At 53.2% G+C, this 15,872-nt stretch overlaps 1 protein-coding gene across 4 annotated transcripts; it reads right to left on the bottom strand.

The window, feature by feature from the left end:
- Window positions 1-6: 6 nt before the first annotated feature.
- LOC114437464 (leucine zipper putative tumor suppressor 2 homolog) lies at window positions 7-15,655 on the bottom strand. 4 transcript variants are annotated; one of them, XM_028408169.1, is made up of 7 exons: window positions 15,480-15,655; window positions 7,502-7,623; window positions 2,697-3,221; window positions 1,941-2,537; window positions 1,745-1,867; window positions 1,520-1,666; window positions 21-1,447 (listed from the first exon to the last, which is right to left on the bottom strand). In XM_028408169.1, exons 3-7 carry the CDS (start codon window positions 3,192-3,194, stop codon window positions 740-742), a joined length of 2,073 nt encoding a protein of 690 aa, XP_028263970.1. In that variant the 5' UTR covers window positions 3,195-3,221; window positions 7,502-7,623; window positions 15,480-15,655; the 3' UTR covers window positions 21-739. The 4 variants fall into 4 exon arrangements, with proteins under 4 accessions (XP_028263967.1, XP_028263969.1, XP_028263970.1 ...); XM_028408170.1 differs by lacking the exon at window positions 15,480-15,655 and adding an exon at window positions 9,704-9,753; XM_028408166.1 differs by lacking the exons at window positions 7,502-7,623; window positions 15,480-15,655 and adding an exon at window positions 3,598-4,137 and having other exon boundaries at window positions 7-1,447.
- Window positions 15,656-15,872: the final 217 nt, after the last annotated feature.

Below are 15,872 nucleotides of genomic sequence, written 5' to 3'. Positions count from 1 at the left end.
CAGCATGAAAATATACATTTAATGTCTTCATACAAAGATCGCGGATTATAAAATTATACTGAGGAACAAACAGGCGTCATATCTGTCGGAGCAGAGTGTAATGTGCGCAACTTTGCTTTGGTCTATTCACAGTGGCCATGTGTGTGTTTCCTGTGTGTGTGTGTGTGTGTGTGAGGGGTATTTACAGAGTGTGTAACATCAGTGCAGCAGCCTGCGTCACACCTCACAGCAGCTGGAGTCAGACAGCTGATCCACGCCGGTGGATTGACCTTCATGTTCATTCAGACGATCGGCCATGTTCACACCTGGTTCAACATTAAATATGTGCGTCAGACAAAATGTGTTTTTTATTCATGACCCTTTACAACATTACACCTCCAGCTCTGACACCTGCTGTGGAAGGTTTAATGTGTCGGCCCCACAGATGAGTGCACAAACATGCCGCCTGTTCCCACACAATCTGAGACAGGGAAGCAGACACACACACTCTGAGTGTGTGGTTTCCGTGGGTTCCATCCACTAATGACGGCTGGCAGAGTGGGAGGGTGGAGTCACAGCCGACACAGGAGGTGGAGGAGAGTGAAAGGTTGGAGAGGTTACTCACACACACACCTTCTGAGTGTGTGAAGAGGATGTTAGTGGAGGAGGGCTGAGGTGACCATCATCAGATCTGTGGCATGAAGGGCAACTTTAGCTGACAGTAGTGCAAATAAAAAAAAACGGGTGTGGAGACAGGAGGTCAGATTTCTGTCGCAGCGATCTCATCAAAGTTGATCTCGTTGCCGCTGCCCTCGTCCTCCTCTCTGCTCTCCAGTTCCTGGCTGAGCTCCTGCAGCATTTGCTCCAGCTCGCGGTTCCTGCGGTACATCTGCACGTAGTTCTGCTGCAGCTGCTTCTGGTAGCGGATCACTTTGTCCTTCTCCTCCTGCCAGATCTTCCGCTCCTCCTCGAAGCTGCCGGTCTGCTGCTCGGCCCTCTGGTGCTCGAACGCCAGCTCGGCTCTCATCCTGTCCATCTGCGTCTGCACGTTCTGCAGGGCCTCCGTGCTGCTCTGCCGCTGGGCCTTCGCCTCGTCGCTCTCGTAGGCGAGCAGGTGCTCCTCCGCATCCTGGAAGGCCTGACACTGTCTGTTTGCTGGGCCCTGATTGGCCATAGCCTCTCTTAGGTGGGCCAGCTCTCCCTCCAGGCGGCCCACCTTCTCTCTGAGCAGCTCCGCCTCGCTCTTGCGGCGCTGCAGTTCGTTTTCGCAGACCTCCAGCTCCAGGCTTCGTGTGCGGGTCGTGCCGTGGGCTTCCTGCAGCTGCACCTGGGTGTTGGTCAGCTCGCCACGGGTCTCTCGGAGCTGACCCCGCAGGGACACGATCTCGCCCACGCGCTGAGCCAGCTCCCCCTGCACCTCCTTCAGCTGCTGCTTCAGCAACGAGATCTCGCCTGACTTCTGACACACCTGAGGAGAGAGATCAGACGTCACTGATTTGTTTTGTTGTGCTGTGTGATGTCATTTTGCGTCTCCACTCACCTCCCACTTGGTCTCCTCCAGTCGAGGACCCAGCTGGATCTTCTCGTGCTCATAGGAGGTGCAGCGCTCCTCCAGCTGCTCCCTCTCCTTCAGCAGCTGAGAGAAGTCCTCCTGCAGCTTCTTCTTCTCCTGCTGCAGCTGGTAAACCTGCAGCCAATCACAGATCAGATCAGTGACACGCTCAGTGCAGGCCGTGAGTGTTCGCTGTGTATTTGTGGTTCTAACCTGCAGCTGAAGCACCTGCTGAGCTCGCTGGGCCTTCTGGGAGGCGACCTGCATCCTGGTGGCGCAGCCCTGCCTCAGCTCCTCCAGCTCCAGCTCAAAGCGTTTCTGCTTCTCCTCATAGACCTTCAACAGCAGGAGGCACAGGGGTCAGAGCACACAGAGACCAGAGCCCGATCCTGCTCGGACCGACACCCACCTGACAGATTGCGGCTTCATTGTCATCCAGGTTGTCTCTGAGCTGCTGCAGCTCCAGGTCTCTCTCCCTCAGCTTGTCCTCCAGGTCCTTCACCACGCATTCATAACCCTCCACCGGGCCAGGAGAGCGCCCGCTGGACCCGCTGTCTGACAGCGGCTGACCCCGGCCGCTGATGGACCCGGAGCCCGTGCTCTTACTGGAGGAGGAGCGCCCGCTGTCTGAGTTGGAGTGTCCATGTGCACCGACCGGCGCCGGGGCGCTCTTAGTGGGCTCCAGGTGGCCGCCGGCCGCCTCTCCTGATGCCTGACTGTAGCCGGTGCTGTTGTAAGGCGGCAGGCTGGAGAGGGAGTTGCGACCAGAGTCTGAGAGCGAGCAGGACTGGCTGCTGCCGCCGACGTTCCGGCCGCTGCTGTAGGAGCTGCGTTTCTCTGAGCAGGAAGGCGACACCTCCCTGTGGGCGGGGCTGAGCAGGTTCAGGTTGTTTAGGCTGTCTGATGCGTTGGCACAGTGGCGAGGGGACAGATACTGCATGGCGGCGCGGCTCTTAGGGATGACGGGTTTGAAGGCAGTGGGCCGGACCACAGTTTTCTCCATGTTCTAAAGGAAGAACACACACAAGACGTTACACTGACAGGACACACACACACACTCACAGGACACACACTCACAGGACACACACACACACTCACAGGACACACACACACAGGACACACACACACAGGACACACACACACACACTGGTGTCAGCAGGCTCACCTTCTCCAGCTTGCCTGACACCGGGATCAGTTTTGGAGGAGGGCCCCCCATGATTCCATTCAGCCTCGATCCGTCCTTTGTCTCGTCCGCCTCACTTCCTGGACTGACAGGGGCCAGGTGGTTCTCGTTCCAGCCGTCCATATAGTCCTCACTCAGGTAGGTGTAGTTCCCGTTCCCGCCCTCCTTCTCCACCCTGCTGGACGTCATGGAGCTCTGTTTCTTGAGCGGTGGGAGGTTCTGCAGTAAGGCATCCTGAGGGGACTCGTGGCCCAGGCAGGAAGCTCCCGCCGTGGGCCGTCGAACCCGGGCCCCTAGCTCCGGGTAGGGGCCCGGGCGGGCGGGAATGAGGCTGCTGACAGAACCCATGGGATCCAGAGTGGAGGAGGGAGGTGCGTTGATGGGGGGTGAAGGGCCAGAGCGGTGTCGTCTGCGAGCCCCCACGCTGAGCCCAGGGTTGTGGGGCTCAGCAGATATGGGCAGAGGCTGAACCAGGGCCATGGTGGAGGCTCTGAGGGGCCACTCGGTCTAAGAGAGGAACAAACAGAGGTCCATGTCAGGTCTTACAAACAAGTTGGAGAGACTTCGCTCCCTAAAACGAAGTCCTGCTGCTGCCAGACAACTGAGGATAAGATGTTTGGCTTCAAGGCTGTGAGAGACTCAGGTCCTCCCCACAGGAGCTGTAAATGAACTGTACTCTGTCAGAAAGAGAGAACTATGTCCAGAGCTGGTCTACAGTAGACTGACGGCCCACACACAGAGGCCCCGGCCGGGCCATTCATTAAATCCATTCAAGCAGCACAAACCGGGCTGGAGGCAGCACAAGAAAGAGGTCTTTTCATTTGTACCACGCTGACGGCAACAAAGGCCGCTGCCTGCACACATCTCATCAGGAACCACTCACAAGTGTGGAGAACAGCTCCGACAGGTCGGACCGGCTCAATGACACGCAGCAGAAACCAGAGTCACGGTCACAGGACTGCTGGAAAATATTGACATTATAAACACGCACACACACACAGACAGCCGAGTGTGAAGAACAATGGCCGACAGGATGCATGACGATGAGGTCACGGCGCACAAACGGCCTGTTGTGCTCTAAAAACATCATCACAGTGACGACTGTGAGGGTGAACAAAGCTGGGACACACGGCAGCATTCCTCCGTCCACCACAGGAGAAGAAGCCCGAGTCAGCATGTAGAAGTGAGGATGGTTAATAAGGTGAGAGGAGGGCCGACAGCGGCCCGCTGCTCGGACACATTTCTAGGCCGCACAGTCGGGCCAAGTCGTCCCAACCTGCCAAGTTTACACGGCTACTACAGCAATTAGCACCGTTAATGAGCGCGCTCAGAGTCTGGCTGATCTCTGCTGACACACAAGCTGCTAATACTAATCTGCTGCTGCAGCGTGTGACACGGTCCAGAAAGGCTGTGTGAGCGTCTGAATCACCATCTTCACCATCATCACCATCACCATCATCATCATCTTCACCATCATCATCATCATTACCATCATCTTCACCATCATCATCATCATTACCATCATCATCATCATTACCATCATCTTCACCATCATCATCATCATTACCATCATCTTCACCATCATCATCATCATTACCATCATCATCATCATCATCATCATCATCATCATCATCATCATTACCATCATCTTCACCATCATCACCATCATCTTCACCATCATCATCATCATCTTCACCATCATCATCATTACCATCATCATCACCATCATCATCATTACCATCTTCTTCATCATCACCATCATCATCACACCATCATCATCATCATCATCGTCATCATCGTCATCACCATCACCTCCACCACCACCACCATCACACCATCATCATCATCATCATCATTACCATCTTCTTCATCATCACCATCATCATCACACCATCATCATCACCATCATCACCATCATCTTCATCACCATCATCACACCATCATCATCACCATCATCACCATCATCTTCATCACCATCATCACACCATCTTCATCACCATCATCATCACATCATCTTCATCACCATCATCACACCCTTTTAACCCCATGCATGTTACTGTGCTTGACTCTCTTCGACTGAGCTGTGCAGCACAAACTCTAAACCTGTCATGTTCATGTGGTCCAGGTTTCTCTTCTGTCGCCATAGCGACAGGGGCCCCAAACATTGGACACAGGAGGGGGCGGGTCAGAGGGCTGACAGGGGGGTCAGGACCCCTCCTTAGCATCTTAAAGCTGACAGGCTGCTCACAGGCGGCCTAATGTGAGCTGAAAGCACGTTAACTGCTGCTGGATCCATGACAACCACACAGAGGACCACTGTCCCACTTCTCCCAGTGTCACTGCAACGGCACACAGACTTCACAGAATCCTTCTTTGTTGGTACCACACCATGAACACACACCTACAGCCATAGAGTCTGAACACACACACACACACACACACACACACCTGGTGGAGTGCTGGGACTGTGAGAGCAGCACCACATCTTTCCAAAGAAAGACTGGCTCAGTTTTCAGCAGGGACCAAACAACGTCTGGAGACTCCTCCTCCTCCTCCTCCTCCTCCTCCCCCTCTCCTCCTCCTCCTCCTCCTCTCCTCCTCCTCCTCTTCCTCCTCCTCCTCCTCCTCCTCCTCTTCCTCCTCCTCCTCCTCCTCCTCAGGAAACTGGAACATGGTGGAAAAGTGTGACAAACCTATTTTGGTTGAAGACGGCGTCCCTGTGCAGAGACACTGCAGACACACACACCGAGGCCACCATGCCAAACACCACTGAGCTGAACTGAGTCAGGACACACACAGTGACCCTGTGGCACCGGGCCTCTGGGCCTCTGGGCCTCTGGGCCTCAGTCTGGGTCCAGCTGTGTGAGCTGTGTTTGGATGTATTTTATAGAAACATATATCTCCAGTCGATCCCCTGTGTGGATCCAGCCTGAAACACAGACACACACAGAGCAGCTGCACATTCTGTACATGCTGCAGACTCACATTCCAGCCAGTCCAACATCCTGCCCACCCTCACCCTTCATCGCTGCTCCTCATCATCCTTCAGCGGCTCACATTAAACTCTACATTCCTGTCCCCCCCCCCCCCCCCCCCCCCCCCCCCACCGCATTCTCAGGCCAAATGCCGCCAGTGTGAATGAGAGTCCATCAGAGTCCCTCCCCTTCCTCTGCTTTCCCTTTTGTGCCCTCCTCCTCCTCCTCCTCCTCCTCCTCCTCCTCCTCCTCCTCCTCCTCTCAGCCCCGCCTCCCTCTGACTCCTCCCCTCTTGTTTCCTTTGACACTTGCAGCCTCTGCTTCCTTTGTCAGGCTGTGAAAAGAGGAGGAAGGAGGGATCTGAAGGGCTGCTGCTCTCTGAGTGTTCTCAGGAGGTCTGAAGACACACATGAGTCTTCAGACTTCAGCTGGTCTGAGTGGATCAGCAGGAGAAGTGTGGGTCTCTGTAGGTGCTGCTGCACATGCTGCACCTTCTTTTAGGACAGTCTGAGCCGTCAGTCTGTGCAGCCACTGTGCGTCCTCCTGTGACAGCGGCAGCATCCAGCCAGCAATCCTCCATCTGGTCCAAAGAAAAGAAATACAGAGGAGCCGTGGAGTCAGTGGAGCCCAGCAGCTCCCAGAAGCAGCGAGCGGTAAAGTAGGGTACGAGAATTAGGCTATGCCCTGAACCGCCTTACACACACAAACACAGATCTGTCCCTCTCTCTGCTCAGGCCTGCTCCCTGCTGCTGGAACTGGGGCACAAAGTTAGTCCTTCAGGCAGCAGCAAGGAGGTTCAAGGCCACCTCTCACTGTGCTTCAGCAGGAGGTGAAGAGCCGCATCGTCAAAAAACCCTGTCAGGCCGCAGCCACAACCACACTCTCAGTCCAGGACCGGACCTCAAGAACCATCCATCAGCTGCCAGGGCTGTAGATCAGCTCTGAGAGCGGCCCTACATGACTCAGCCTGTTTTACAGGCAGCTGGTTTACAGGCTGCCGTCTTGATCCCAGAAACCGAGAGGGAGATCAGACTCCAGTTCCAGCTATAACACATGCTCCCAGTGTGGCTCGGCAGGGATATTGGTTACATCTGTCTGCTGGTTTCTGGTCCCCCCCCTCAGTCACACACACTCTGTTCTCCTACACAGCACTTACCAGGTTCTGGTGAGAGCGGCTCCTTGGAGGCCACAATTCTAGTTTATCTATATCTACAGCGGCGGCCCAGCAGGTGGTCATCCATCACGCCTCTCTGCGCTCCGTCAGCCTGCTTCCTGCTATATTTTCATAACAACGGCTCCCATCTGGGACCGGAGGCCGACAGAAAGCTAGGCCATCCATCAGTGTCCGCGCAGCCTCAGCACGGGGACGTCGCTCCCATCGGATGCTGCAGCTAAAACCGGCCTCGACCAGCCGGCCCTTTGGACCACTTTCCTCCAAAATAACCCACCCTGGCACAAAGCAATCACCTCGGAGAGAAACCCTGAGAGAGGGTGTGAGGTGGTTCATCAGCGCCAGGCTCACACGAGGAGAAGAGCACAGGCACCTCTCTAAATCTGACCGGCTGGTCCGAGCTCTGATTCACTGTATAATGTGCCAGAGAGATTAGGGCTACGCCTCCAGCTCTGGAATTACAGCAACACCCCGTCCGTGATTAAGATCTGAGCTCCTGCTCACACACAGCAGGACGCCGGCAGCTCTGTGTGAGGTCACCACGGAAACACACCCAGGCCGGGTGAGAATGAATGTCAGCATTAAATCAAACCATCAGAGTTCTCATCCAGCTCAGCATCAAGCACATCTGGCCGTCTTACCCGTCACTGATCCTTCAGCTTCTGGAGGCCTTAGAGAAGCATGCAGAGGTCTGCCGAGCATCGCAGGAACTCAGACCGCTGAGCAGAGCCGCATCCTCTCCCCGCCTCTCCGTGCCCTCGGACTGTGGAGACATAAAGAATTCACATATTTGAATCAGCAGCGAGCAGAGCTGCAGCGAGCAGAGCTGGGAAAGCTGCAATGTGACAAGTGTGTTTGGAGAAGTCAGCAAGAAAGAGGAAAAACTGAGTCACAGCGGCAGCAAGGCTTCACGTGGAGGGGACCGAGGGGGACTTTCCAACAAGACTGCAGCCAGGAGCAGTGCCCACAGAGCAGCCGTCCCCCCGGACAGCTCAGACAGAGACGCACACAGACGGTTCTGAGGTCACACGAGGTCTGAAGCATGCTAAAGAGTCCAGATGAACCTTCTGCAGGTCTAAGGAGACGCACAGAGTCCATCTGCAGCTCGTGAAGTGCGGCGGTCTGTAAGGAGCAGCAGCTCCAGCCTCACCCTGATGCAGCTCATGGGTTAACAGACGTCCTGTTAGATCAGGGATGTTTGCTAACGTTACAAACTGCCCGCGGCTCACTGCAGCTGGACAGCCTCCATCTGTACACTGTGTGTGAGCACAGACAGATGGAGGAGGCGGCGCACACGCAGCTCCACCCAGGCTCCTTCTTAAACATGGCGGCGGGGAAGCCCAGTGACAATAGGCCCACGGATCAAGAGAGCCTCCACCTGCTGTCACTCTGAAGGAGAACTGGAAGCCCTGCAGGCCTTTAACTACGCCCACAACTACACCCACAACTACACCCACAACCACAACTACAACCACAACTACAACTACACCCACAACTACAACCACACCCACAACTACACCCACAACCACAACTACAACCACAACTACAACTACACCCACAACTACCACACCCACAACTACAACTACAACTACAACCACACCCACAACTACACCCACAACCACAACTACAACCACAACTACACCCACAACTACAACTACAACCACACCCACAAATACAACCACAACTACAACTACACCCACAACCACACCTACAACCACAACTACAACTACAACTACACCCACAACTACAACTACACCCACAACCACACCTACAACCACAACTACAACTACAACTACAACTACAACTACACCCACAACTACAACTACAACTACAACCACACCCACAACCACAACTACAACTACACCCACAACTACAACCACACCCACAACTACAACCACAACTACAACCACACCTACAACTACACCCACAACTACAACTACACCCACAACCACAACCACACCCACAACCACAACCACACCCACAACTACAACCACACCCACAACTACACCCACAACTACAACCACACCCACAACTACACCCACAACTACAACCACACCCACAACTACAACCACACCCACAACCACAACTACACCCACAACTACAACCCAACCCACAACCACAACTACACCCACTACACCCACAACTACACCCACAACCACACCTACAACCACAACTACAACTACACCCACAACTACAACCACACCCACAACTACACCCACAACTATAACCACAACTACACCCACAACTACAACCGCACCTACAACTACAACTACACCCACTCTGCTGCTCATATCATCGTACATTAGCCTCTATATCAAAGAATATAATTATCTCTCCATAACAAGGAGAAAAAACATCATCATGATGTGATAATAATCACATTTTATTTTGTTTTTATTAATAATCTGTCAGACAGACCTACAGACGGGTCGGGCTGTGAGCTTGTATCTGACATTTATCCTCGCTGTGATGCTCAGCAGAGGTGGCAGTGATTAACATTTCATTACAGCTTTCCTTCAAAGACAACCTTCACACCACTGAACCTCAAAGTGTTAACTGACCCAGAAATCAATCAGCAATCAATGAGAATGAGGAGCTCTTTAAATGGGTTAATCCAGCTTTCACACATACATCTACACACTGAGCACACAACAAGTAGCGAACAATCAATCATCACATTTGAAGCAGAGGTCAGAGATGGAGGGTTTGAAAGAGCAGGAACTCAGAGCACATCCTGCTCAGAGAGATGACAGATGAAAGAACACAGAACACAGATTAGGGATTAATCTGCAGGCAGGTCGGCCAACAATCTCCCAGCTACACCCCCCCTCCAGAAAACTAACTGTGGGAGTCGGAGCAGGTCGTCTGCTCTCCACCTCAGACTGAGGTTCAGAATACACCGTCAGCAAGCACCAAGCACAGCTACACTGAGTCCTGACCCACACTCAGTGTGTGGACTGTGAAGGAGGGTGGTGTCCCACTTCTTCCCTGTGCAAACACCGTCGCCCCCCCACAGCACGTAGGTTTATTATTCCAACGGTCAGCTGTGTGCCAAAGATTCCAGACTAACAAAGGAGCGACACACCCCGAACACATGCCGCCAGAGGGGGCCCTGAGGGAGCCCCGAGATCCTCCACGAGGAGCGGAGAGGGAGCATGCAGACTTCACACAGATATTTGTTTAAATGGGCAGAGTGGGAGGACAGTCCACAGAGAAACCTGGCACGGCTGCTTTGTTTGGACAGCGAGAGGACGGCCCACATGGAAAGCATCACATTCCATCATAAACAGCCTCCAATCTGTGTGTGCTCAGGCATTCCCACTCAGGCTGATCCAAACCTCACACACAACACAACACACAACCTCAGACACACACCTCAGACACACAACCTCAGACACACACCCTCAGACACACTCTCAGACACACACCCTCAGACACACAACCTCAGACACACAACCTCAGACACACACCCTCAGACACACTCTCAGACACACACCCTCAGACACACACCTCAGACACTCAGACACACAACCTCAGACACACAACATCAGACACACACCTCAGACACACAACCTCAGACACACACCCTCAGACACACTCTCAGACACACACCCTCAGACACACAACCTCAGACACACAACCTCAGACACACACCCTCAGACACACACCTCAGACACTCAGACACACAACCTCAGACACACAACTTCACACACACACTCTCAGACACAATTTATACGAGATTATAATTCCTGCTGGAATATTTATGTTAAAATAGGAGGAGAGCACCTCAGGACAGAGCAGGTCGTCCCTGTGCAGGTGGACGGGATGGACGGCCTGGACCAGCACTCCTTCACATCCACTTCCCCTCCGCCTGTGTAAGCCCTTATGCAACACTGTGACGCAGCTACACCTGGCATCCCACCACCCACGCTGCTTCTGATCTACACCCTCACCTCCGCCTCCATCACTCTGACGCCCACCACCGGCCGACCCTGACCTCCACACTGACACGTGTGTTTGAGATGGTTTAAATAGTAAACACAGAGAGAGAGAGTGTGTGTGTCTGTGTTTGTGTCTCTGTGTCTGTGTGTGTCTCTGTGTTCGTGTGTGTCTCTGTGTTCGTGTGTGTGTCTCTGTGTGTGTGTGTGTGTGTCGTCCATCTCGTGGCCTCTCTGCTGGAGGATAATCAGGCCAGGAACCACACAGAGAGCGAGGAGAAATGTATTTAAAAATATCCAAACAACCAACCTCAGGGAGGGGTCGTCCCACTTACATAAGTCCAGTCACACACAGAGCGCTCGCCGCCGGAATGAAGGTGGAGCAGCTGGACGCCATCTTTAGGACTGATACTGTTTTAACAAGCGTCTGTGCTCGTACCTAATGTCTGAGCTCAGAAATAACAGCAGATGAGTTATTACACTGGGCTATGAGTTCAGACCTGCGGAGGGGAAACGAGTGATGTGACCTTGTTGGATGAGGAGCAGGAAATGAGGGCAAGCGTGGGAACAGAAGTGGGACGAAGTAAAAAAACATTCCAAAGAATATTCCAGGTTTATTTTAACGTGTTAACTCCTGGCTGTAAACATGGCACCAGCTTCAATGTTCAGAGGCCAGCGCTCTACTGTTTGTGCCTGTTACCATGGTTACCTGCTGCTCCACGCCTGGCTAAAGGCCGCTTCAGAAACTTTTCCAAACAGCCGCCATGTTGGTCCGGTTTAAACTCCCTGCTGAACTATGGTGTGTAACTTTCACACTCAGAGTCAGAAGGTGCCGAGTCAGCCGCTGAGTCATGTGATCTCTGCTGTTCATCGCACTGACTGTGTCCAAAATGTCACGACTCCCACATCAGCACGGACAGGCCTCCTGCAGCAGCTGTGAGTGTGAGCACCACCACCACCACCCTCAGGAGGCCATGTTGTTTTTCTCTTTGGAGCGAGTGACAACAGATGATGTTACGCACGGACTCTCCCTCCCAACACACACACAGTGACTGAGCTGTTCACAGGCCTGCTGCAGCAGCCATTCACAGAGCGACCGCAGGAAACCACGTCATGAAGCATGGAGCTCTGTGTGGGTTCATCTGGAAGGAACAGGAGTTCTAGCAGCAGGTCGCACTCCCTGTACAGCCAGCTCACAGAACACTTTCACAGAGTTAAAGTTCTTTGTTTGTGTTGTGTTGAGTTTTGGCATGACGCACATTAAAAGCTGAATAACTCTAAGTGGTGTTATTAGACAGGAAGGAGGAGACGTGGAAATCAGGGTCAGATTAATGGCTGCTGAAAAATGGGACAAAGAAAGAATCACATGAGGCTTCAGCAAAGGGCCGAGTGGGAGGCCTGTGTGTGAGTGTGTGTCTGTGAGTGTCAGTGTGTCTGTGTCTGTGAGTGTGTGTGTGTGTGTGTCTGTGAGTGTGTGAGAGTGTGTGTGTCTGTGAGTGTGTGTGTGTGTGTGTGTGTCTGTGAGTGTGTGTGTGTGAGTGTGTGTGAGTGTGTGTGTCTGTGTGTGTCAGTGTGTCTGTGTGAATGTGAGTGTGTGAGAGTGTGTGTGTGTCTGTGAGTGTGTCTGTGTGTGTGTGTCTGTGTGAGTGAATGTGTGTGTGTCTTTGAGTGTGTGAGAGTGTGTGTCTGTGAGTGTGTGTGTGTGTCTGTGAGTGTGTCTGTGAATGTGTGTGTGAGTGTGTCTGTGAGTGTGTGTGTGTGTGTGTGTGTCTGTGTGTGTGTGTGTGTGTGTGAGTCTGTGTGTGTGTGTGTGTGTGTGTGTGTGTCTGTGTGTGAGTGTGTGTGTGTGTGTGTTTCTGTGAGTGTGTGTCTGTGAGTGTGAGAGTGAGTCTGTGTGTGTGTGTGTGTGTGTGTGTGAGTGTGTGTGTGTGAGTGTGTGTGTGTGAGTGTGAGTGTGTGCGTGCGAGTGAGTGTGTGTGTCTGTGTGTGTGTGTGTGTGTGTGTGTCTGAGTGTGTGTGTGTGTGTGTGTGAGTGTGAGTGTGTGCGTGCGAGTGAGTGTGTGTGTGTCTGTGTGTGTGTGTGGTTTCCATCTGCTGTTAAATCCTCTACATTCTTCACGTCACCTGTTGGGGTCAGGAGGACAGATTAGGTCCCGGCCCGTTCCCAGGCTCTGGACTCTGAGGCCCCCTCAGACAGCTGTGCAGTCCAGCTGTGCACTAAGCTCTAAACTAGTTAACAATACCAAACCAACCCCTGAGGCCTCGGGCATCCAATGAGCAGCAAGAAGAGAGAAGAGACGTTCACTGTGCTGCCATTAAAGGACCCATCTGTACAATATTGGAACATGAAAACTGAAGATTCCCACCCTGACCACTGGAGGTGCTGCTGAGCAGAGTTCAGGTCGTCCAGGATGTTGGAGTCTGTTTTTGTAACGTGTCAGACTGGTTTATAGTTTTTAGATAAACCTCAGGGATGAGATGTTTCATACTTTAACTCTTTCACCTCTGTACCAAAGAGTTCCCCTGAGGACAAAGGAAGGGATTCTGATTCTGATAGCGACAGAGCAAACTGAAGGCAATAGCATCTGTCATTATTTATCATCATTATGACTGTTTACAGCCTCTAGTGGACACTGGTGGAACTGCACAACTGCTGGACATGTCCATGATTAATACTATGGGGTCTCAGTGTCTGAGGACGAAGAAGAGACTGTGTCACAGTGACAGGAGGAATCAGGAGGAGCCCTGCTGCTGCAGAGGTTAAAGACGCCTCGCTGTGTTTGGTCAACACAAAGTGTGCGACTCAGCAGTTCTGAATCATGACAGACCGCAGACCCTGACCCCCCCTGCAGGCTGCATGGAGCCACATCACAAGGGTAAACATCAGACAGCGAACAGGACCCGCCTGATCTTTGAAAAAAAGTCCCTCTGAGTCACTCTGAGGTCTGAGTGCTGCTGTTTACTAATTACAGTAAATTCATCTCACTGCACAAACAAAGACGCCCACCGCACTCACAGCACGTCCCAGCTGACAGGACGGGCCTCAGGAAACACGGCGCTCCGTCCACCGCTTGTTTGCTCTCCGAGGAGCCTGGAACAAAGAGACGTCCAGAGGGGGAAGCCCAGACACTATCGCTAACAGACTGATAAACACCTACAGCTCCGATCAGATCCAGAGTCCACGACCCCGCAGGAGGGACGGGGCGGAGCTACGCCCTGAGCGCTGAGGCCGGGCAGGAAGTGTTAATCATTAGAGTGGTCTGAAGAGCGAGTCACATCTGCTGGATCAAACATCAGAAACCAGAACCACCAGGACATCCAGGCCCAGACAAACACGCAGTTACAAGGTCTCACCACCAGATGTCCCCACATCAGACACTGCTCCTTTAACTGGTCCTTTAACGATGAGCAGCACGACATAATCAAACATTTGGACGGTTTAAATCACCAGATACAGTTCGATCAACACAGCTGCTGATAATCACTACAGACATGTTCACACCTGGCTGGTGAGCGACTTCCTGTTGTTATCTTCACAGCCCCGCCCCCAACACCATGTGACCTGCACTGTTTACATATGACCACAGGAGGGCAGCAGACATCCATACACAGCTGCTGTCCATGACCAGCTGAGTATGAGCCATAAAGTCTAGATGTTAGCGTAGCAGCTACGGGTCCTTCAGGGTGCTAACAGGCTAACACAGGCTAACAGGCTAACACTGACACAGGCGAGCCGGCCTCAGGCCTTCAGCCCGGCTCAGCCTCTGAGTCACAGATGAGACAGCAGCAGGTCAACATCAGGTCCGTTCTGACCTCACTGTCCAATGAGAACTGTGAGGACTTTAAACGGCGCTGCAGCACACAGTCTGCACCACAGACCGAATCCTGTGTGAGACCCGCAGAAAGACCCAGGACCCACACATGCCGCTGTGTCCCCGAACAGGAGCTCAGTCTGTCCACAAGAAGGAGCACCCACGTCAACATGTCCACACCTGGAACCACCTGTGGAGTCCCACAGAGGAGAGGGGGTCCGTGTCTGGACTCAGGGGCCAAACGTTCGTCCACAGTCATAGTAGTGCCAGCAGGAGCCCGGCACACAAACATCACTAATCCACCAGATAAGAAGGAGCCAGACCAGAGCTGTGCAGAAAGTCCAGCATGAGGAGTCTGAGCAGGAAATGAGTCTGGATCTGCACCAGGATCTCTGCTATGTCTGAGCCAACCCGGCATGTCTGATGCACACCACGATAAGAACAGGACAGGAGCTTTGACAGGGGCTGCACAGACTCCAGGGCCCCGCACAGGGTCCAGGAGACTCCAGGACCCGCAGAGAGGGGCCCGCACAGACTCCAGGGCCCGCACAGGGTCCAGGAGACTCCGGGACCCACAGAGAGGGGCCCACACAGACTCCAGGGCCCGCACAGGGTCCAGGAGACTCCAGGACCCACAGAGAGGGGCCCACACAGACTCCAGGGCCCCGCACAGACTCCAGGGGACTCCGGGTAAGAGAATGTGTTTAGTGGGAAGACCCTGCACTGACTCTAGTCCCGGTCCCTGTTCAAGCATGAACCCTTCACACAGCGGTGTGTCTGAGTTTCTAAGGGGACAACAACAGACGTTCACCGCGTCGCACAGACACAGACACACTAATGAACTTTGACAGCCCGGACCGGGAACTCACCGTGGACGTGGACCCGGGACAGCAGCGGACTCCGTGGGCCCCGCGGAGCTTCTTCAGCTTTTAACGCTTTTAATCCACAAACAGGACCCTGCAGTGTGTCCGGACCGGATCCGTCTGTCCCGCAGCTCCGCTTCCTGCCGCTCAGGCGCGTGTGCTGTTCTGAGCGGAGCCGCTCGTACTTTTTCAGAGGAGCAAGCGCGCGACCGGAACTTCAGCTGCATCCGGTTACAGATTTCAAAATAAGACTCGTCGCCTACATGCTCTGACCTTTATACCAACACTTCTCTTGTGATTTTAATGATTAAATATCAATAACAGTTCGAGGTATAAACATTTCTTTGGATGATTTAACATGAAGAAGAAGAAGAAGAAGAAGAAGAAAGATAAAAAAAA

Source organism: Parambassis ranga, chromosome 6, assembly GCF_900634625.1.
Source record: "Parambassis ranga chromosome 6, fParRan2.1, whole genome shotgun sequence".
Lineage (NCBI taxonomy): Eukaryota > Metazoa > Chordata > Actinopteri > Ambassidae > Parambassis > Parambassis ranga.
Note: the sequence above shows the minus strand (reverse complement) of the source record. Positions and strands in the feature narration are given on the sequence as shown.